This window comes from Meriones unguiculatus, chromosome 7, assembly GCF_030254825.1.
Source record: "Meriones unguiculatus strain TT.TT164.6M chromosome 7, Bangor_MerUng_6.1, whole genome shotgun sequence".
In the NCBI taxonomy this organism is placed as follows: Eukaryota; Metazoa; Chordata; class Mammalia; order Rodentia; family Muridae; genus Meriones; species Meriones unguiculatus.
The window spans coordinates 4203171-4226050 of NC_083355.1; the positions used below are offsets into that span (position 1 = coordinate 4203171).

General features: G+C 54.3%; 2 protein-coding genes across 2 annotated transcripts in view; both read left to right on the forward strand.

Annotated features, from left to right (window-relative positions):
• The first annotated feature begins 202 nt into the window (after positions 1–202).
• Timp2 (TIMP metallopeptidase inhibitor 2) overlaps positions 203–22880 on the forward strand; it is a 47042-nt gene continuing 24364 nt past the window's right edge. The window contains exon 1 of the mRNA XM_021639990.2: positions 203–713. Coding sequence (XP_021495665.1) covers positions 584–713 — 130 coding nt within the window. The 5' untranslated portion in view covers positions 203–583. The remainder of the gene's footprint in view (positions 714–22880) is intronic.
• Cep295nl (CEP295 N-terminal like) lies at positions 17992–22865 on the forward strand. Its single transcript, XM_021639974.2, has one exon. It carries the CDS (start codon positions 20160–20162, stop codon positions 22101–22103), a length of 1944 nt encoding a protein of 647 aa, XP_021495649.2. The 5' UTR covers positions 17992–20159; the 3' UTR covers positions 22104–22865.

The window sequence follows — 22880 nt, forward strand, 5'->3', positions numbered from 1 at the left end:
TGGCCTTCAGGGACAAGGCCTGAGTTCCACGCAGAGTCAGGGCCTATCAGGCATAACACACAGCACAGCTGGCCATCTGGGGGAGCATTGCTGCGTGGGTGCGGCCCCAGCGAGCAGTCAGGTACGCAGCGCGCGTGGCCTTGCGGCGCAGCGTGCCAGGTGGTGCGGGAAGCCCGCAGCCGTGCCAGGCTGGGCACAACAAAAGCCGGGGTTCTGGGGAGGGCTGGGCTGCGCGGGCGACGCGGGAGGAGGGCTGCTGGGAGCGCCCGGCCTGCACTGGCCGCCAGCCACCGAGAGGAGGAGCAGAGGATCCTCGGAGCGCAATAAAACGGCGGCTCGGCCCGAGCCCGCAGCAAACACAGCCATAGAAGGCAGCGGAGGAGCCGAGCCGGGCTGCGCTCGCTCGCCGCCCCCAAGCCTCTTTCTTCTCCGCCGGGTGCACTGCCCCGCGCCCTCCCCTCGCCGCTTCCCCCTTTGACAAAGAGGACAGAAAGTTTGCGCGGGGGAGCGGGCCAGGTGAGGAGGGGCGTGCCCGGCCCCCCAGCCCGCGCCACAGCAGCCGGACACAGGCCCCCAGCGCGCCATGGGCGCCGCGGCCCGCAGCCTTCGGCTGGCGCTCGGCCTCCTGCTGCTGACCACGCTGCTGCGCCCGGCCGACGCCTGCAGCTGCTCCCCGGTGCACCCGCAACAGGCGTTTTGCAATGCAGACGTAGGTAAGCGGCTGTACCCGGGTTCGCGCGGCCCACCTCCCTGGCCGCGCGGCTGCCTGGGGCTCCCTCTGGCATCCTGCAGCTGAGCGCCCCGAGAGCACTTTCTCCCGCCCCTGTACCCCTTCCGCACGCTTCTCTCTTTTCTTTCCCTCTCTGAGCTGAGGGAGGCTTGGCGACCTCAAAATTCCACCGAAATTCCGCAGCAGCTCCGGCCCCAGGAAAGGGAGCCAGGGAACGCTTGGGTGTTGGCAGGCGGCCTCCCTGGGATGCCAGCGCTGGGGGCGGGGGAGTGGGGGACACGCGGGGTACGGTGGCCAAAGGACTGGGAACCCCGGGAAGAAACTTCCACAGGTGAGGTGCTGGCTGAGTGGCGAGGGCTTCTCTGCAGCCATTTGGGAGTGTTTGCCTTAAGCAGGGCGGAATGGAAGCCCCCTACGCAGATCCCGTGAGCTCAGAGGGACAGAGGAAGGCAGCTAGAGTCCACTTTCCTGCTGTGCGTGCCCGGGAAGGCCCCACCAACAGAACCAGGAGGGGTTCAGGAGCCTGAGTGTTTGCTGCTGTTGACTTTTTTTTCCAGAATGAACACACACACACACACACACACACACACACACACACACACGGCTACTTGCTGACTATGGGGCCACAGGGCTGTGTGGCTGCTTAGATTGCCCAGCATATGTGCTGCCCTCAGGACTCCTTAACCCAAATGGTGGGCACTGGCGAGCCAGGTAAGGGGAACGTAGAGAGGTACACGGCCCTGGAAAAGCTGGTAGAAGAGGGAGGCTTCCCTCGGAGTTGACCTCGGAAGGCCTCTCCCGCATGGGCAAACGCAGTTACCCAGGAGGTGAGACTCTGGTTCCCAGCCCACCTTCCTGGTCAGTCATCGTCTGGCTTTTCTCTCTCATCTGTCTCTGTACCCTGTGCCCATTGCCCACACAGACCAAAACCACAGTTGCTCAGTTTCTTCAGGTGTCAGAAGTGCCTTCTTGATGCCCTTTCCTGTGTCTCTTTGCCCCACCCTAGTTGGCTCTTTGGAGGGTTTTTAGCTTTGATGCTGCCCAACCCGGCCCACCTGGGCATAGGGTATGGTGAGGGCTTGTGGAGGAGTTTGTGAACACAATCTGATTTGGGGGAAATTAGATCTTTTGTCTAATGCCGCTTTGTGACGGTCAGCAGGATTTGGGGTGGAGGAAGTGGCCCCTTCAGATGAGGGTGTCCTTTGGGAGTACAGGCACCCCTAAGGGCCCTTTGTGGAGAGGCCGTACTTCTGACCAGCAAGTTTGGGGGAACTCAGAGAAAAAGCAGCATGGAGGACTGGGGTTCTGGTTTCCAGGGGTCGGGTGGGAAAGAGCTGGCTTGAGATGCGCACACTGTTAGCTGTGAGTTGGAGGATGCTTAGAAAGACTCTTCTGTCTTTGCCAAGGCAGCACCAGGCTGGGAGCTGCACTGGCCTGGCCTGGATCAGAGGTGGGGCCTCTGGGCGCTTGTCAGTGCCTACAGGCCCCTTTCTGCCTAGATTCCCCGGCACTGGTGGCCGAAGCATTGCATCTAAATCATCACGGAGCCAAGACTTTGAATTCCTCCCAGCACAGGGGCCCGACCCCACAGCACAGCTGTGACTTCTGTGGCTGCCATGGCAGATGACCACGAATGGGTGCCCCAAAGCAGCAGAACCGACTGTCTCATGGTCCAGGCCTTCAGAAGCCTGAAATCCAGGAGCTGGCTTGCTTTTTGGGGGTCTGAGAGAGGGTCTAGCCCAGGCCCCCCACCCAGTTTGGAGGGGGGCGCTCCTGGTACTCTTTAATGCTCTACACACAGCCATGCTCAATCCCCTCTTAGAAGGATACCAGCCATTGGATTCAGTCTCTGCTCAAACCCACTTTGGCCTCCTTACATCATCAGAGACTTCCAAACAGGGTTCCAGTCACCCAGGTTCTGGGTGACCGTGAATTTGGGGGGAGCACTGTTGGACTCAGCACAGCAGGGTGTTCTATCTTAGTTCCACTCACCCCTCCTGGGATTGACCAACTTGACTGGAATATAGCTCCTGGGCGATCTTGCTCTTTGCAGCACGGCCCTGACAGGGGTCTGTTGGATAGGGACTGCGATGAAGCCACCAGGTCTGCCCCAGAGTCCTGTTCTCCTGGAAGTGGTACCAATTTGTGCCTTGCTCAGTGGGGCGTCCTGGTCTGGCCAGGATCAGAACTGTCCATTGCCGTCTCTTAGCTTTCCAGGCAGATCCGGAAGGCCTGAGCCAGACTTGGATAGCTGTAGTTTTCAAAGATTTTGTGCACCCAGAACATGACCCAGGAGCCTGGCAAGGAGTAATGTCTGGGGTTAGTGAAGTCTGGCTTTCCCTGTGGTTACTGCCAACAGGCAGCTTTATTGACTAGCTCAGCCTCTGCCCAGGAATGGATTCCTGGGAGAGATCTGGAGCCACGGTGGGCCAAGAGAATATGACCTTCGGATGGAAGAGATAGGAGATGGCCTGGCCCACTCTTGAAAGGCCCAGGTCTCTGCATTTTCGGGTCAGGACAAGCAGGAAACACATGTCTGCATCCTAGCACTGCTCAGGCATGCTGCTGGTCTGATTCTCTCACCTAATGGAGTCTTTCACCGCCCACTGTAAGCCTCGGGCAGCACCCCATGTGAACGCTGGAGTGACCAAATCCTACTTGGCAGGCCCCAGCTTCTTTGATTGCTATCTGGCATCAAGGGTGTTTGGGAGTAGAGAAAAAAAAAATACACCTTCTCTGCCCAGAAAGTGAGATCTGAAGCCACAGTCAAGTCCCAAAGGGCCAGGTACTGGGTCCCAGGGTGAGCAAGGTGAGGACATACTGGCTTTCAGTGGGGCCTGTTTGTATTTGTGTGTGTGGTGATGGAGACCAGAGAGGTAGGAGTGTCCACTCGAGAAAGCACGCAGCACACGCACAGTAATGAACCTGTGTTTGTTGACCAGTACGAAAAGAGAAGCAAGGCACTAGCAGGCCCTGAGAGCTTTGCAGGGCTTCGGTGGATGGTGTGTCTCTGAAGAAACCAATGGCAGCAGGTGCAGGGAAATCAAACACCAGGGCAGGTCATGGCAGAGGTGGGTTTAAAGGTAGATGTTCAAGGTTAGTTGGCACACGCAGACCCTTGCCAGCTGCCCCCGGATTGCCAGCGGGAGGCATAAAGGAAGTCAGACTTTGTGCGGTTCATGAAAATGATTAACCCAAGTGATAAGCTTGCCAAATTCAAGGGGTAAGCATGTAGCAACTTGGAATGGGTTTGCAAGTTACAAAGGTAAAGATTCTGGCGGCCACTGAGGAGGGGGCTGTAGGAACCCTTTGACTAGTGTCCCAGATGGATGTCTGCTGCTGGAATCTCAGTCGTTGGCAGCTCCCAGGGCTGGAGCTACAGAGGAATGAATAGTGCCAATTTATAGTGCCAATAGAGCAGGGAGGTGTGGACTCTCCCACATCACATGCTGAGCTCAGCGCCAGCCTGGGACCTGCTCAGGCCTCTGACATTCCTATATCCTGGTGGGCTGGTCAGTTTCCCGGCACTGGGCTTCCTCCACCTCACCTCCTGGTCCCCAGGAGGCTCTGAGCAAGAGCTGGAGCCTGGATCTGGCAGGAGACTGCTGATACCTAATGCCTAAGACTGTGGGTGGGTGGACTACTTGCATCAGAATGTACTTGAGAGATGTGTTTCAGGCCCCCGGGAGTCTCAAGGGGTGAGGGGAAACAGCAAAAGAAGAAACGAAGGGAAGAATAAAGATCCAGGCAGGGCTCATGTAGGGGCCCTTCCCAGGCCCCCCTCTGGCTCTAAGGCTTGTGCTGCACGTTCCCTGTGCCCCTGGTACACACACACATGCTACTGGCATGCACACACACAAGCTTCCTGGGACCAAGCTTCCTGTGGCTTTGATGCTATTTCTCCAGAGGGAGGAAGCAAATTGTGGAAGCTAGGCAGAGTGGAGGGCACAGCCAGGGAAGGATTGCCCCAGGCGTGGCTAAGTGCTCACTGAATGCTGTCAAGAGTGAGCATCTTTGGTGGGTGGGCTGGATGGACGTGAGAGAGGTGCACAGTGGCCGAGGAAGGTGGCCCAGGTGCCGCTGCAGACTAGCGTCAAGCCCCTTCACTCTGGGTGGTCACGGGGTCACATGGTGCATCCTGTCCCACAGTGGACGCACAGCAAGCCCCTGAGGACACTCAGGCTGTAGATCAGTGACCCGGATCGTGAACACCTGGAGCCTTGACGCCTGGGTGTGGTCAGTGGGATTTTAAGGCTGCCCAGGCAGTTCTGCTGCTGTTCTGCCTGAGCTGGTGTGGGGCAGTGGGATCCGTAGGACAATGTGACAACAGCAGAGGTTATAGGCGGTGTGATGAGCCAATGATTAATGGCTTCCTCCCTGATGGGAGTGCTTGCCCAGGGTCTTGGTTTGGTTGCCAGATCTGCATGTGAACAGGGGAGCCTGTGAGTGTCCACAGGTGTGGCAGAGGGGAACCCAGCAGGTGAGATACGGTCAAAGGATAGGGAAGAAGATAGGCTTCTAGACTGAGCATGGCCACGATGCTCAGGGTGTCAGGAGAGACTGCGGTGTAGAGCTGGCACCTGCTGTCCTAAACCTCCTAGACTCACTCGACTGAACACCCACCCCGCAAGTCTAAGCAAGCTGGACTCCATACAGCCTGCTGTCCCCGCCTGCTGGGTCTCTGTGGTTGCTCACGTGTGCAGGAGTGGAGGGGGAGAGTCTGAGAACTCCGCACAGTGAGCTGCTCCTGGCGGGCTGGGTCAGATGAGTATCTTAAAGCTGTGGCGTCCCTGATGAGGCAGACTGGGGAGGTTCTCTGCTATGTAAACTGAGGGGTAGCTTTTACAAAGAGGGGGTCTGCGTATGTGACCGCCTTCAGGAAGGGGCCCACCCTTGGTCAGCTGCAGCTGCTTTTCTGCCTAAAGCTCCGGTTTGGAGCGATGAACCTCTGCCCAGTGTGTGGAGGCCAGCTGTGGCTGTGTGGCTTAGACACCTGTGGCCCCAGTGCGGCCTAGACACGTGTGGTCCTGCCCCCATGTGGCTATGTGGCTTAGGCACCCATGGTCCTCCGCCGAGTGACTATGTGGCTTAGCCGCCTGTGGACCCTGTGTGGCTGTGACTTAGACACCTGCTTCTCTTGTGGTTTATTCTTCTAAGCATGTACAATTGAGGAGTTGCATTTGGATTGCTGACTGTACACAGAGTTCTGTGACAGGTGCTCCAGAGAATTTTAAAAGGATGAGTCAGCCCCAGCACCTGCCTTGAGGGAAGTAAAGGCTGGAATATAGCTCCTGGGCGATCTTGCTCTTTGCAGCACGGCCCTGACAGGGGTCTGTTGGATGGAGGGATGATAACAGGCTCTAGGCGATCCTGTGGTGTGGATCTTAGCAGGCCAGATGACCCTGTAGGTCAAGGGGCCTGCAACAGAGAAAGAAGAGCCTGGGGTGATTGCGGTTGAGGCTTACCCTGTGTAGAGCTGCAGGGCCTGCGCTGCGGGTGGGACCCAGGAGGCTTTAGACACTGGAGGAGGATGGGAGCAGTTCCTAGGCAGGAGCCCCACGAGGACACTCTATCAACCAGGGGCCAGTGCCAGCACCTAAACCAGGGTTAACTAGGGAGAAGGGCCTTGCGGCTGCACACCCACACTCTGGAGTAGGCGGGCAGGTGTGTCCTAGCCTGGCCATCTAGTCAGGCGGGACAGGGCTTTGTGAGTTCTGTTGGGCTGTGGGCCTGGGTGGGGAAGTGCCCAGTCAGCTCTTTAGCAGACTGTGGAAAATGTAGGGGGAAGGGGCCTGTGGAAAGAACAGGAAATGGGGGAGGAGCCAGTATGGGTGGGGCGCCTGCATTTACAGGGAAATGTGGCCAGAGGCTGGCTCTGCCCAGAGTGATGGCCAGAGACCAGCGCAATGACCTTGGCTTGAGTCCCCACCTCCCGTCCCATCTCGGAAACGGAGACAGTAACTCACTCTCGTCCCTCAGATTGTGGGCGAAGGAGGAAGGACAGAAGCCAGTGGCTCAGGAGCAGAGCCTACTGGTGGTGGTGGCCAGGACATTAGCTTCTTCTGTGCCCAGCTGGACTTGCCTCTCAGTCCTCATTAACCCTCGGCCAATACTGAGGCTCAATTGCAGGTATCACATATTGGGGGTGTGGGGAGAAGAGAGAGGGACCAGATGTCCTGCTGCCTCCAGAGGGGAACAGCTGCGGTCCTGGGAGGTAGGCCAGGTGACCTCTGAAGGAAGGGAAGACAGGGTGACAGTGACAAAGGCAGCTGTTGGGAAGCATCAGGTGCTCTTCGCCGCCTCATTCTCTTTGTCACCCCCATTCTGCATAGGATAAAATGCAAGGCCCAGGGCTGGCAAAATGGCTCAGTGATAAAGGCTCCTGCCACACTAGCCTGGCAAGCCCCGGGATCCATATAAAAGTAGGAGTAAATGAACTACAGAGTTGTCCTCTGACCTCTGCTTGTGTGCCCACACGCAGTCACACACACACACACACACACACACACACACACACACACACGCACAGTGATAATAAAGATTTTAAAAAAGCAAAAATCCAACCGGGGTGATGAAGGACCCCGCCTCAGGGCCCTGCGGGTAGGAAGGAGGTCTTTGAACAAGAGTGATTCTAGGTTGGTGCCCAGTTTGTACACACATTAACCTGGAGCAGTCCCTGGGAGCATGGGATCCAGGAGTGCCCTGAGGAGGGATGGAATGCCGAGCAGCAGCCGCCTCTGTGAGGTTTGCCTGCCCGTCTGTTGGCAGAGATGAATGTGGACACAGTTCTTAGAGTGAAATAGTCAGCTGCTGTTTGCTGTACAGCAGATTCCCACCTATCCAGAAGGAGGTCCGGAGTGGGTCAGTTTGGCCAGCCCAGGTGCAGCCCGTGTACTAAGCATGATCACTCCCAATTCTTGCCCAGTGTGGGACATGGCCTTAACATGCACATGCTCAGGAGCCGCTTTAGCAACAGTGGACACTCAGATGAGGGAGCCAAAGAGTACAGAAAGTGGGAGGGCGGAGAAGAAGATAGAATACAGGAAACTGGGCCTGGGCGTCTCTGTACAAGCTGTGTCTTCCTCCAAGCCAGTTTATTACAGCATCTTAGGGCCTATTTGTGGGTGTGTGGGGGAATGGGACAGAGTCAGCAGAAAGCTATCATGCAGCGAGACACAGCAGATCAGTGTTGCACAAGGGGAACACGGGACATCACACACAAGCACACAGTGGCCTTGGAACAGTGAATCCAATCTCAGGGTGGGAAGAGTTGGGTTCTTAGGGTCTGAAGCACAGCTCCTCCAGGGCCCTGGCCACAGGCCCTCACTGGCTCTGCCAAACACAGTCCTAGTTTCAGGCTGGGAACTATGTTCCTTCTCCCTGCAGCAGGGCCACAGGGAATGCCTTGGATCAGCCCAGTCCTCAACAGCCACCACCAAACATGAACCCACCATCAGCTGGTTTCTACCCTTGTTTTCATAGGCAACCACTGGCTTGGTAAACTTGCTGATGATCTCCTGGCTTGTTTCTTTTTTGTTGTTTTTTCTAGACAGGGTTTCTCTGGGTAGCCTTGGCTGTCATGGATTCACTTTGTAGACAAAGCTGGCCTTGAATTCACAGAGATCCATCTGCCTCTGCCACCATGAGTGCTGGGATTACAGGCATGCACCACTTTACCCAGGTGGCTTTTTGTGTGTGTGTACGTGTGTGTGCATGTGTGTGTATGTGTGTGTGTGTGTACATGCGCTATAGTCAGAAGAGACCTTTCAAGAGGTTCATCTTCCTTCCTTCCATCATGTGGGGTTTTAGGCATTACCTTGGGGCTAGTGTATTTTGACTTTGATAAGGGCTCTGCTTGTCGGCATTATTTGTTATTGAGGCCTGACTCATGCTCTGTACAGATCACTCCACTAAAGCGAAAGCTTCGTGGGAGCTGAGGTGATGGCTCAGGGACAAAGAGAGCATACTGTTGTTCCATGGGATCTGAGTTTATTCACAGCATCCAAGTCAGGTGACTCACAAATGACTTGCTCCAGGGGATCCTATGTCCTCTTCTGGCCTCTGTGGGCACTGCACTTACACGCAGTATACAGACATACATGTTTAAAGCATGTGACTTTAATGGCTCTCAAGACCCTTCCAAGATGACCTGTCTAGTTCACAGCACCCAGAGCACCCAGAGGGCCCTCCTCGGAGGCTTCCAGAGCAGCCTTTTCCCAGAGGAACTGGCCCTTCCCTGTATTGCCAGGCACACTGCACATAATCATGTGTGTGACACATCTCGGTGGTGTGACTTGGCCCCACACAGGGCAGCTGACATCTGATATTTCCCTGGCCTCTTTCCCACGGTTGACAAAATCACTCCCATTGCTGGGCAGATGGCCCATTGTAAATAAAGTTTTATTAAGACTGGGCTCCGTCTGTGGCTATATAATGCTTCAGCAGTGGAGGGTTGGCTGAGGATGGCAGAGGCTGTGAAGACCCTTGCAGCCTGAGTCCCTCAGAGGTTCATCCTTTGCAGAAAATCTGTCCTTGGCATCGACGCGGATGTAGCTTTCTGGTTTGTGTTTGGTATGGTAGTTTCATCCCGTTACCTGTAATTTCTAGAAGCAAGCAAGATGACTTGAGAAAGGAAGCCTGTGGGGCTGTTTTCCGAGCTGACCCTGAAACTGCAGTAAGTCCCCCAGACTCCTCCTGGGGTAGTGGTGGGTATGTGCATCTTGCCAAGTCTGGTTCCTTGTGCAGATTTTCCTGTGGGATAGTGCCGGAGGCCTTCTTAGTGTGTCTTCAGGGTGAGCATGTGATTGAGACATTTTGTGCTTTTCCAGCCTGTGGTTGCAGGTGGCTCCGGCTTTCCCGGTGCCCTGTTGGAGTTCACGTACCTTCTGGAGGCGCAGCAGAGCTGACTGTGGCAGAAGCAGCCTCTGCCAGGCACCTGATTATAACAGAGACCTGCTTAGGACACTGGCCCGCTGGTTCTTAGCCAGGGAAGAGGGAGAGGTGTCTGGAGAGAAGGCCCAGCCTTCCATGTGCTGACTGAGACCTACCGTGTGCCTCTTGGGCTGTTTCCTCTTCTCTAGCAACAGGCAGGAGGCTGTCTAACAGACTCCAGTAGTAGAGTAGAGAAGGTGTTGCTGGGTAAAGTTCTGGAAGACGGGGTTATGATGTCCTGAGGGTCCCCACGGGTTGCCAGCATTGCTGTGTCCATTCTAGACCTCTGAACTCCTGGGGCACCTGGGGCTCTGCCCAGGAGCTGTAGGAACAAAGGCTCGGGGTGCCAGGAAAGGCTATCCCCCACCGTGCTGGGATGGAAGCACACAGTGTCCCTCTCTCCTTCAGGGACACCTGAACCCAGCCTGGCTTCTCCCCGTCCCACCCTCGGGAGATGGAGCACAGAGGTCTGTGACTTGTCCAAGTTCATCAGCACAGGGGCAGTGCCAGGAGTGAGACCCCAACAGGAGCAGGCTTCCTAGCTGCTGTATACAAGGGTGCTGTTTTGGGGTAAGAGAAGGCTGGGTGTCCTTCCTTGTGGAGGCTTGGCGACAAAGATGTTTTGTCTCAACGTACGCCTTCTGGAGTCTCCCATGGGAGTGCTGGCAGAAGCACTCAGGATTACAAAAATAAGCCCGTATCCAGGAATTTTTTTTTTTCCCTGAGAGAATTGGTAACAGACACCACTGAGCATTTGGTCACAAGTTTATTCAGTCTTGCTTTCACGGGGGGGGGGGGCGAGGGGGGGCTAGAAGCACCTCCTTATGCAGTACCTGGGGCCGTAAGTGAATGCCCTGCAGGTATGACATCAGTCATGTGGTGCTGGGATGAACTCAGGACCTCCTACACCATGGCAGGCTAACACTGAGCATCCTTTCCACAGCTCGGTGTGGATATTTTAAATTAAAATGTAAAAGTGAGGACATATAGGAAATCAGGCTCCTGTTGGCAAGTGCATCCTTTTTTCCTAAAATGGACTTGAATTATACTTTGTTTTAAAGTTAGTACTTCTCATGATTACCTAATAACACAGAGCCACCAACCTTGTACCCTCTAGACTTGGCTGGTCTTGGCCAGTGTGGCCTGTATTGTTTAGTACAGTGGATGTTTGGGTTTCTGTTTGTTTGTTTGTTTCATTATTGTTGTTTGAGACAGGGTCTCATGTAGCCCAGGGTAACCTCGAACTATCCTGACTCTCCTGCCTCTGTTTCCTGAATGCTGGGATTACAGGCATAGTGCTACCACACCCAGCTTGGCGGTGTGGATTCATTTTGTATGTTTGCATGTTTACGTGTGTGTGCCAGTGTGCATATGTATAGAAGCCAGAGATCAATCTATAGTATCATTCCGTCCAAGCCATACAGGTTGTTTTTGTTTTGTTTGTTTGTTCTTTGAGACAGTGTCTCTCACTGGCATGAGCCTTATAGAATAGGCTAAACTAGCTGGACACAGAGTCCCGGTGATCCCCAGTGTCCACCTGCCCAGCGCTGGGCTTACATGAGCTCTCCACTCTTGGCCTAGCTCCTCTTTGTGTGTGTGTCTGCTTCTGTATACATGCATATGTACCTGTGCCTGTGGGAGCTAGCCACCTTACTTTTAGAGCTAGGTCTCTTGCTGGGACCTGGGCCTCATTGGTTAGTCGAGGCTGGCTAGTCAGTGACCCTCATGGGGTCTACTCGTTGTCTGGACTTCTCAGCACAGGGATTACAAACATGTACCCCACCCCCAAAGTTTCCAAAGCTTTTTACATGTTGCTCAAGATCACATTTAGGCCCTCATGCTAACCCCGCACCAGGCTGGCCCTGCAAGCACTTTGTCAAATTGAGCCATCATCTCTCCAGCCTGCTGATCAGATTAATAAAGAGCTTGAGACGTGGTGTCAGGAGAGCCAAGGTGTGGCAGGGCTGGGGGTGGCCACATCACCTCCATTCCAGGGCAGACTCAGAGAGACAGTGATGGAAACTGGCAGCAGTTAGTGGTTCGGGGCAGACTGCAAGTACGACCTGCCAAAGGGCCAATGTATCCTAGACACCTCTGTCCAGGAACTTTTCTCTGGGTGAAGGGCTGATATAAGTAAGACCAGGAGGAAAGAGAAAGAGACACGAAGGTCAGTCCCAGGGCTGTATTTGCACCCAAGCAGAGAAAGAATGCGTACATTTTCTGGGTTCTCAAGCTTAGGCATAGTGGCTCAAGAAGTCTGATTCAAAGATGACCATGTCCAGAAACAGCTCCAGATTAGCCAGCTTGCCGAGTCCCTCAGCTCAGTTAAGTTGACAAAGAAAATAAACCATCATGAGTATGAGAAAAGGGACCAGAATGATGGAGGAAGATTTGATAGAGAAACTTTCTCCTGTAGTAACTCACATATGCTGGCCCAAGACAGTGGGCTCTCCCAAAACTCACCCAACCCAGCCAAAGCCCTTGGCTCCAGGCTCAGCTCTCCTGATCCTGTGTTCTCCCGCACCTCGGCCTGTTCTGCAGTCCACTTTTCCTCATTGGGAGAAACTTCGTAATCAAGTTGCTCTGACTCTTAAAAAAGGCAGCTTCCCCAAACTAAACCTCTCAGTGGTCTTATTGTAAAATGATCCTAGAAGCAGGGTCAGGCATGGCTGGATCTGGGTTCTAGGCAGGCATAGGAGTGGCAGAGGGCCAGGAGCTAGGATTCGTTCTGCCTCAATCAGATTCCGAGAGGTGTTGGGAAGAGGCCCGTACCCTCGGCCCCCATCCAGCCAGCTGCTGCCTCTGCAGGAGAAGGGGAGGGCAGTGTCTATCAAGAATGTCCTTTTAATGTTCTGACAGCTGGGGCAGACAGCACCGTCTGAGGAGGTCATAATGCTGCCAGGCGGGGCAGGGAGGATGTCCTCCGCACAGTGGCTGTGACCTAAGGCTTCCTCATTTCATGGCCTCTGCTTATCAACACCTCTTCAAACAGGCACGTTCAAGAAGCTCACGGCCGTGGGCCCCGTCACTTGAAACAAACTGCTTTTCTCACCTTCACGGCCCTACTGCTTTTCTCACCTGGAAGTTTGTCCTCTGACTGGCCGGTCTCTGTCCTTGACCTCACGCCTGAGGTGATGTCACAGCACAACAGCTCTGCTGTTCCCATGACAACGGCCTCTCATAGTTAACCAGCCAGGGCAGACAGGACTGCTGGCAGAAGTGGGAGGATTCCAGCTCACCTGGGTCAGTGGTCCCTGAGGCCCCACGTGGACCACCTTAGGACAAAATTGTGGTGTCTGGCCCTTCTCCTCTGGGAGGGGGGTTCTTTTTGTGCCCCTGGTGTGGGGGGGCATGTGTCTGGGCCACATGTTCTGATACAGATTTAAAAGTCCATCTTATAAAGAGGGTGGGGGTCGAGGAGACTGTAGCTGCTTTAGGAGGTGTCGGGGGTCATTAACAGAACAAGAGAAGCAGCTGGGCGCCCCTGACTGGGCTAGGAGCTTGGAAAGCAGGTGATGAGCAGCACCCCTATATTTAGTAAGGCACCAGTTGGATCAGCTGCAAGTGCCCCTCCTGGTTGGTGGAAGCCGGGATCCTGAGGTCAGAGGTCAGCTTGCTACAAGGTCTGTCTTGGGAAATCCAAGCTTGTTCCTCATCCCGTCAGCTGGCTGCCCTGCTTTCTTAACTTGGTAGAGCCCACCCCGCCCAGGGGGAGCATGGGAAGATGGCCAAATGTTAGTAAGAAGCCCCACCCCCAGGATCTGGGTGAAAACCAGCCTGTGTGTGTGTGTGTGTGTGTGTGTGTGTGTGTGTGTGTGTGTGTCTCGTAGAGAATGGTTTTTAGAAGCTAGAACTCAAGAGAAATGGGGTTAAAACATTTCTGATGTTTATTTCACCTGGGCATGGCTTGGATGCCTCCAGTGATGGGTGTCTCACTACCCGCCCGATGATTTCGAGACAGCCCTGTACAAAGTGCTTCCTTTCACCAGGCCAACCTTTGCCTCCCTGTAATGTGTCCTCGATAGCCTGGCCCAGTCATCTGGAGACACACACAGTAAGTACAACCCTCACCCACCCCCATGACTTGCCTCACATTGGGGTGGTCCTCACGGTATGGGAGAGGCTGCCGTCACCCCCTTCACAGATGAGGGACTGAGGCAGCACGGTTCAGCACCTTTCTCTGGGTGCACAACATGCCCCCCGCACTCCTCCAGCCCTCCAGACACCGCTGGCTTTTGTCCTTGTCCTTCTCAGGGCATTGCTGGCATCCCTTCTCCCTGTCCTCTTTCCTCCTTTCCCAGAACCCTCTGGGAAGAAAGTCTTTACATGTCTGGCCAGCTCACCTCAGCTCCTGTCCATTTCCCACTATCCAGTGTATTCCTAACCATTTCAACGCTTAAATTGTGCTTTTCTTCCTCCCCCACCCCCTGAGACAGGGTTTCTCTGTGTAGTCCTGGCCATCCTGAAACTCACTCTGTAGACCAGGCCAGCTTCCAATTCAGAGATCCTGCTGCCTCTGCCTCCGGAGTGCTGGGACTAAAGAGCTGAGCCACCGGGCGTGGCTCTCAGTATGCTTTTCATTTGTTTGCTGGGTTTGTGTATGCCACATCAAGTTTCTTCCTCCCTTGCCTTCTACCATATATTCTGAGACAGGGTCTCTCACTAAGAGCTCTTTGGAGACACTGGCTGGCCAGTGAGCTCCAAGAATCCAGTCCCTGCCTTCCTACACTGGGATCACAGGCATGAGCTGCTGGGCCCAGCGATTTTACATGGGTGCTGGAGGTCTGTTTCCAGGTCCTCATGTTTACATAGCAAGAGCTTTACTGACTGAGCCATCTCCTCAGCCCGTCAGTGTGCCTTTAAAACAATTATCTTGTAACCTTGTCACATGGCTATCCACAGACCCACGTCTGCCCAACAGCTTTTGGACCCTGACTATTGCCTTTACTGTAGATGTTGGCTGAGCTCCCTTTGAGCCGGGTGCCATTCTCACTGACGGGGGCCATCTTACCTGCTGCTAGGGCAAACTGGCTGTGGAGACAGGGTGCAGTGGCCCTATCGCTGCACTGTCCCTCTTTTCCTGTGGGCCCAGGCTATCCAGGCCATCCACCACAGGGTTCAGTCCTTCTCTGACTACAGATAGAAATTAAACTGGTGCTTTGGGTGGCCATGTGGCTCCCAGCCACAGGCCGTGCTTTGGTCCCCCAAACCTCCATGTTCTCAATTGCTGGATTTGGTGAGATTTGTATGTGTTCCTGTTCGTTTTGCCTGGGAATCCAAGCTGTTGAAAAGTCTTGTGATCTAGGCCTGATGGCACTGGAGGGGCATAGGCAGGAGGACCACAAGCCGTAGGCTGGCCTATGGTGAAACCCAATTTCAAAAAAGCCACACAAGAGTGGTCCAAGCCGGAGCCTTGCAGCTGATTACCTGTCTTCCTTGGAATCATCAGTACCCTGTGAGTGTTGTGTTTCAGGGTGCGTGAGCTTGGAGTCAGATGGCACCGGCCAGGCCCGCCGGCCCCTGTGCTCCTGTTTGCTCTTAGGTCGGATTCAGTTGTTGCACATACACTCCTGTGGTGCCAGGCCACAGAAGTTTAAGTGGACAGGTCGCTGTCACGGAAACGGGGGACAGTTACAGCCAGTTAGGAGAATGCAGGCAGCTATGCAGAGTTGACTGACATTTGGGAGTCAGTTTAAGAAAACCTTGTTCTGTGTACCTTAAGAGCCCTTGGGGGTCCCCTGTATTGTCCCAAAGAACGAAAAAGAAAACACAGAGCATTGCCAGGTGAAGGGTGAACTGTGTGTGCCATGTGCCAGGCACTCTTGTGAGACAGTGTCAGAGAGCTTGCATAAGAGTGCAAGGCTGAGCTGCATAGAAGGGCTCCCTCCGGCTGAGGTCACTAAGCCTTAACTGTCTGTGTATGCTTCAAAAACAGTGCTGGTGTCTGAGTCCTGAGTGTACAAGCCATTGAAGAGCCACTGTTGTGGAGTGGCGGGGAGGGGCGGGGCAGGAGTCTGCAGATACAGATGGAGAACCCACATGGGCACAGTTAAGGCTCTGGGCAGCAGTGGGCCCTGGGGCAGGAGCCAGCAGGAGCTGACGGGCAGCATGGCCTGACCCTGCTGCCATCCCACAGGCTGAGATTGGACCTCCCTAGCGTGGAGCCCTGAAAATTGCTAGTGTTTCAGGGGTGCGATGCTGCTGCCTGCGGATGGTATTGGAGAATGGCTGGCGAGGACAGCGGTGGGGGGTTAGAGGTTGCCTCGGGTGTACTGTACTGAGGAGGTTGCAGGCAGAGAGGTGCAGGGGTGGGAGATGGGGAGCCTGTAAGCAGTCCTACAGGCTCAGCTGCTGTTGGGGGGAAGGAGTGAGAGCTACGTGTTGAGAGGGAGCAGGTGGAACATCTGGGGAACCCAGCGGCCCAACTGTAGCCTGGGTAAATACCCAGAATGCACGCTGGCTGGACTCAAGCCTCAGCGGCAACCAGAAGACAGGCCCAGCCGAGACCACAGCTGATGCGCCTCCTGGAAGTAGCCTCCAGCCCTGGCCCCCGTCTGCGGGTTAGGAAGCTAGATGAGGGTCTTCCTGCTGAGATTTGAGACCTTGGCACTTGCTGGGTCAGGGCTGGATGGCCTTAGGCAAGTTACTTCTCTGCTCTGCATCATGGTGCACCTCCAGACAGACGAGGGGATGTGTGTGAAGCCTGGGAGTGACAGGAAGTCCACCTGCTCTGTGGCCAGCCTGGCTTTGTGGTTATCTTTGCTGAGTCCACCCAGCTAGCCCCACTTGGCTCTGTCTTCACAACTACCGCCTGGCTAGGGCTAAGCGTCTGTATAAGAGCACACGCTTCTGGGATGCCCCTGGTATCCCTAGAGGTGGTAGCACTCACTGGTGCTGACCTGTGTCTGGGGAGGGCAGTGGCATCTGCTGTGCTCATTGTCTAGTGAATGTTCAGGTCACAGTGATGGTCAACCACAGTGGGTTTATCCCTGTGGGCACCATGTACCTGGCAGCAGGGGCGTGTGGCAGCAAGGTCACAACAGACCCCAGCAAGTAGAGGGTCTGGTGGCCGCTATCTGGCTGTGTGACTTTCCTCGTGGACAGACCTGGGCATCTACGTGAGGTGGACACCAGGATGACATTCTGCCCTAGTGAGGCAGAACCCACACAGGTCAGCTGCCGGACCCCATAGCCTGCTTCTTGGACCTGGCTGGCGTGAGCCCATTTTCTGGCTCCTTGTGTGGCTTCTAACCGTATGGCTCTGGACCCTGATTTCACAGGGGCAGGCACTAGACATTTCCTCTACCCAAATGCTCAAAGGCACGGGGATGTCCTTTGAGGTGGGGGGTGGGGCTGAGGGTCTTCCTGTTTGGCTCAGGTGTATGTGCTACTGGTGGCTGTGGATGACATTTGGTGTCATGCTGGTGAGGACATCATGTGAGCAGGCGCCTCTCCTCAGCAATCTCAAGCTCAGCGGGGATCCTCCCCAAGTCAGAGTGAAACCCTCTGGTCACAAGATAGAATGGGGGAGGGGCACAGGAAAAAGGAGAAAGACACTGAAGACATGGCTGGGACTCGCCGTGGGGACACGTGTTCCTAAACTGTGGCGTTAGCTATAATTTCCCCAACTTTAGCCCAAAGATTTCTCCATGAGGATGACAGTTACTGCCTGAGATGGGGACACTTCTGGGTGGCAGAGATGCGGCAGGTCTCAGAGATTGTCACCTGTGAGAAAGGATGGGAACCACCGGCTTCAGGCTCAGAAAAGACTTTACAACTTTGGAGGGATTGGTATCATCAGAGAGACAGCCACAATAACACAGTTGTGACCATCTGTAGCAACAGCCCTGTGGCTATTCCCCGTGTGGGTAAGCTTGGACCTCTGTGTGAGAGGCACGTTCACACGCACTGCCCTGGGGTCTGAATTACTCTTTCCTCTGAGCTTCCATTTGTCCTGGCTACAGACATATCTGTGCTCATTCCCAGTCACTCAGCAAGTCTATGGCCAGACAGAGCACCTTGCCCTGTTTCACACGCCCGCCATCAGGGTGCAGAGTTTGTGTCCCTGCCTCCTCCTGATCCACAGCCATTCTTGAGTGTGTGAGGCAGACACACTGCAGCTCCAGCCTGCCTTTCTCTGGTGAACATGGCCCTCAACCATCTTCTCATGTGCTGTCTTAGCCATGCATCTGTCTTCTTTGGTGAACTGTGTCTTTTTCTTTAAAAAAATATTTTTAATTATGTTGTAGTTGGGATGGAAGGGGTGGGGATGGGGATGGGTGGTGGGGGTGGGGTGAGATGGGGGAATGAGTGTGTAGTTGATGGGTGTAGGGGCAGGGCCATGGGATGTGCACATGAGTGTGACACCCATGGAGGCCAGAGGTGTCAGATCCCTTGGAACTAGAGTTACAGGCTACTGTGAGCCATGCCAGTGTGAGGGCTGGGAGGTGAACCCAGGTCCTCTGGAAGGTGCTATGCCACCTCTCCGGTTCTCTTTGTGTCTTTTTAAAAAACATTGATTACATGATTTTTTGTGTGCATATCCTGGTCGAAACATGTGTAGGAGGGAGAGGACAGCTTCCAGCTGCTGGTTCCTCCTTCACAGGACCCTGGGGACTGAACTCAAGTCACCAGGCCTGCACGGCTTTACCTGCTGAGCCGTCTGGCTGGCCTCTGTTCTTTAGCCAGTTTTACAGTCAGCTTGTCTTCTCGTGGCGTTGTGTAAGTGTTAAGGACTGGAGTCACTCACAGCATCTGTTGTCTTGAACGTTTGGCATCTGCAGACGCTCAGAATTTCCCTCCGACGGCATTCATCTGTCTGCAGAAGCACAGGCTTTCCTTCTGACGGCATTCGTCTGTCTGTTTCTCTTTTAGCTGTTTGGTTTTTCCTATTACATCTAAGACATCTTCGCCTAATCAGGGCCATGAGTATATATACAGGTTTCCTTCTAAACGCTAATAGTTTTAGACCTGACAATAGGTCTATAAAGGATCAACTGTGAGTTGATATATTTTTTTTAATATGGTGTGAACAAGGGTCTGGGTTCCTCCTCTTTGAGTGTGGGTACCTAACTGTCAGAGAACCATTTTGTTAAAAACAAAAAACCCAAGGGGTGGGGGAGAACAGGATTCTTTTCCATCCTGGATTGCCGTTCCTTTGAAAGAAAACCTCAGTTCCTGAGGTGAGGGTCCTGACTTCCTCTGGTGCTCTCCTTTTGGCCGCCATGCTGGTTGGTAGGCTGGTAGGTGTAATAGCTGCTGCTGTTTTAAGAACATGGTTCTAATTGCCTGGTGTGGCGCAAGGAGCTCTTGCAAGGACATATGCATCCACATCAGCGATGGTGTGACTAGCAGTGGCTGGTCAAAGGCCTTGGTGGTCTACCCCGTCAGAGAGGGCCTGCTGACCTCTTTCTAGGTATGTAATCTGGCTCCAGTGTTCCCCTGGCTCCTTGCCTCAGCTTCCCCATCTGTGAACCTTGGGTGGTAATAGCACTTTTCCTCCCAGGGCTGTTCAGGAAAAAAAAAAAAATCTGTGCTGTAAATGGCTGTACATGCCTACAAGCTCAGCCCTCCAGGGGTTGAGACAGGAAGATTCCAAGTTCCAGACCAACCTGGGTACTTAGGGCGAGCCCCAGCTCAAAAAAGGAAACCAGCACGATGGCTGCCTGGTGCACAGAGGAGCCTGAACTGTGACGTTAGCAGTATGGGACATGCTGAGCTGCTTTCTGATGGCTGTGGCTGACACTGGCTTAAGCTGCTCAGCCTGCTTCTGTTCGGACTGAAGGAAAGGGCAGTTGGGGGCTCTCCTTGCAGGTGTGACTCTATCCCCTTGAGAAGCGCAGCTTCTCTAGGAAGGTCTGGGCAATGCTCAGGCCCTTCTGGTGTCACAGAGATACCCAGCCCCCTGATAATATCAGTGGCAAGCTGAGCTTTGTGAGGTAGCATAATGCCTCCTCCTCTCTGTCTGGTGTGTATGAGATCTGTGAAGCAAGCACGGGCTCCCTCCCACACACCTGCCTGCTTATGTACCCTGTTCTTATAGACAGGCACACAGACGTGTATGTGGCTGCATCTCTGTGTGGTTTTTACTGATTTCATGTGGCAAGAATGCATGTATGTACATACCCCTTCATGCACACCCCTGCTCTTAGACAGACAGGTATGTGACACAGATGTAACTCATAAGCATGCATCCGTATACACAGGCCCCTGCGTACACCCTGCCTGCAGCTTCTTCTGCCCCTTCATCCTTCACCTACAAGCAGCTCTGTCAGCACAGGCCAGGCTACCCTGCTCTTATTCCCACCTATCCTTCCCCTGGTTTGTTCTCAGCTGCTCCTTTGTGGACTGCCCCCCACACACACACCTAAGTCCTAACCTTGCCTCCTGGGGTGCAGGGTTCTTAGTCGCGGGGCCACCCTGTGCCTTTCTGGATGTTTAGTAGCATCCCTGGCTTGTCCCCAGCTGCAGATTGCAATGTAGCACCGCCTATGATGTGATGACAAAAATCATCTCCAGACATTACCAGATGCCCTCTGCAGTCATACCCTGTGAAACATGCATACCAGGAGTCAGGGAGAGGGTGCCAGTGGGCAGAGGTGGGGGACAGATCTGGTGGTCGTGTTTTTTAGTGTATCCCACGCTGAGAGTCCCATGTACACTTGTCTCCGAGGCCTTGCCCACTTTTCCCTCCAGCTGTCCGAAGTGGCCCGTGCCCTCCTGGCTTTGTAGGTTTGCCTTGAATCTCTCGCCTTTCTGTGGGTGCCCCAGGCCCTGCAGCTTCTGCTGCTGGCCACAGCCGCCTTTGCTTACAAGTGTGTCTGCAAAACTCACAGAAATGCAGAGAGACACGGAGCAAGCATCCCTGCCAAGTTCCTCCTCTGAGGAAGGCTTGGTTTTGAGGCAGAAGCCCACGACGATGCAAGTCCGGGACAAGGGCGACGTCACCCTGCAGCAGTGGAAAGAGCAGCAGCTGCAACGCCTGGCTGAAGAGCTGAAGGCAGAGTGGCAGGGGGCCCGGCTGCACGAGGTCAGAGACATGGAGCGCCTCTACGTAGCCCATCTGTTGGATGAAGCAACAGGGAGGGCCCTGGGACACGACCTCAACTCGGACGAACTCTACCAGAGAAGAACAGCAAGACATATGAGGGCTAAGGAGAGAAGCAGAGCAGCCTTTAGAGGGGAGAAGGGCCGCAGGGAAGAGCACCCCAGGCACCACCACAAGTCTCGGAAAAAAGCAACGTGCTCACAGAGACGGGGTTCTACCAAAGCCCGGCGCCCAAACTCCAGTGAGAAGGGTAAAGGGAAGCGGGTATCTTCAAGTAAGAGCAACGGTGGCTACCAGCCCTTGGGCCCTCGGGCCAGCAGAGCGGCAGACCTGGCAAAGCTCAACCCACTATTAAGTAGTGCTGAGGAAATTGAGTGCATGGAGGAAGTACAGAAGGAAATATCCCGGGAGGGGAGGCGACTCATAGGAAGGGAAACATCACGCTTTACTCAGATCATAAACTACAACTCCAAGGACCGGTATCTGAGGGACAAAACACCTGACCTGGAAGAGCCCCTCAGCTCCACCTTCAAGCAGGAGGCCACACCCCAGGTGTCTCAATGCAAATGCGGCGGTAAGAATCAGTGGCACAAAGAGATTGAGTCTGCCTTCGAAGAATTGTTTAACACAAACAGAAAGCTGAAGAAACAACTGAATTTACACCTTGTACAGAGGCTCAAGGCAAACTGGAATCCAGACGAACAGCAGAGCTACTTAGATACTCAGGGTGAGAACAGCGACACCCTGAAAGAGGAAAGAGCAGTGGAGACAGAAACTGTTGATTCTGGGAGCCCAGTGGAGCCGAAGGTCCGTGAGACATGGTCCAAAAACAGTCTGAAAGAGTTGCTAAGTGAGGTCGAGTACCCCAGGTACCAACAAATGGCAAAGTACCCATTAAAGAGTGAGAGCATGATGGTGCCTGTTCCCAAGGCAGAACCACCCGGCGAACAAGATGACTTGTTCTCAGGAAGCCCACTGTCAGAACAGGAGCCGCCCAAGCCAGCCGAAGTGGAGGAGAAACCGGTAGACTCTGTAGCAAGCTGGATAGCTTTGAGGAGGAAGAAGGCAGAGCTGGAGCAGAGAAGGCAGAAGACACTGCTGGAGATGACAGAACACCCGGACATGAGCTTGGAGATCCACTACCACCCGGAGCTGGAGGAAGAACGCAGGGAGCGCCGGAGGATGCGCTTGGCCATCCTCAAGTCTTACTCCACTGGGGCCCAGCCCCCAGGCTCTAACCACAACATTTCCCTGGACAGCTGCCTTCTTGATGAGGAAAAACAGAACCAGATGATCCACGACCTTCAGCAGCACATTTTAGAGCAAAGCAATTTACACAAGCAGTTTTTGGAAAAAGCCAGGAAGCGCTTGCAGGAGTTTCAGAAAACATTTTAAAGGCAGACCCACCCGTGATAAATACATCCCTGAAGGCCGATTTGCCTGCACCATGCCTGTGTCTCCTAAGTCTGTTTGTTCGCGATCTCGGCAGACTCCTGCCTCAGAAGCAGCAGGATCCTTGTGGTCCTGAGAATGTGTCTAGCTTGTGTTCTGCAGACAGAGTCTGTTTTTATGGGCTGTGGGTACTCATGGAAACCCCAGGTAAAATGGTCTCTTCAGATGGTTTAGCCAAACACTGGGCTTTTAAGGGCATTCGGGGTCAGATAGGCATGGTTTCAAAAGATACGTCATTGGTTGCCTGGCCTCTAGCTGAGACAATGTCAGAGCCATTAGCTAAAACCTCTCTCCTTTAGGAGAACAAAAACAAACACAAAAGCAACAGTGTTTAACAGTATGTGCATTCTTAGAACCTTTACTGGTAGGGGGCAGGCAAGCCCAACCCTGCTGGGTGACTCCATCTGGAGCCAGTGCTGATGTGGGGTCTCTGTGGGAGAGGAGAGACCCGGGTGTTGAGTTCCCTGATCGTAGCTTTTCAGACTCTGAACCAGCAGCCCTGGCTGTGGGAAACACATGCCGGCTAGGTGGGGATCAACAGACTTTCTCTGCAGGGCGTAGAGGGTGAATGCCCTCGCTTGGCCAGCTGGCGTCTGGCCACCACCCAACTCTCCTTCTGCGGCCTCAGAGCAGCTGAGGAAGGGCTAGGCTGTGGCCTAGAGGAGGCGCATAGAATGCTCCATAGGATGCATGAGGCCCCACGTTCAATCTCCAACACTA

Coding starts and splice junctions, on each gene's coding strand:
- Cep295nl (XM_021639974.2), top strand. CDS start 20,160: ATGACAAAAATCATCTCCAGACATTACCAGATGCCCTCTGCAGTCATA.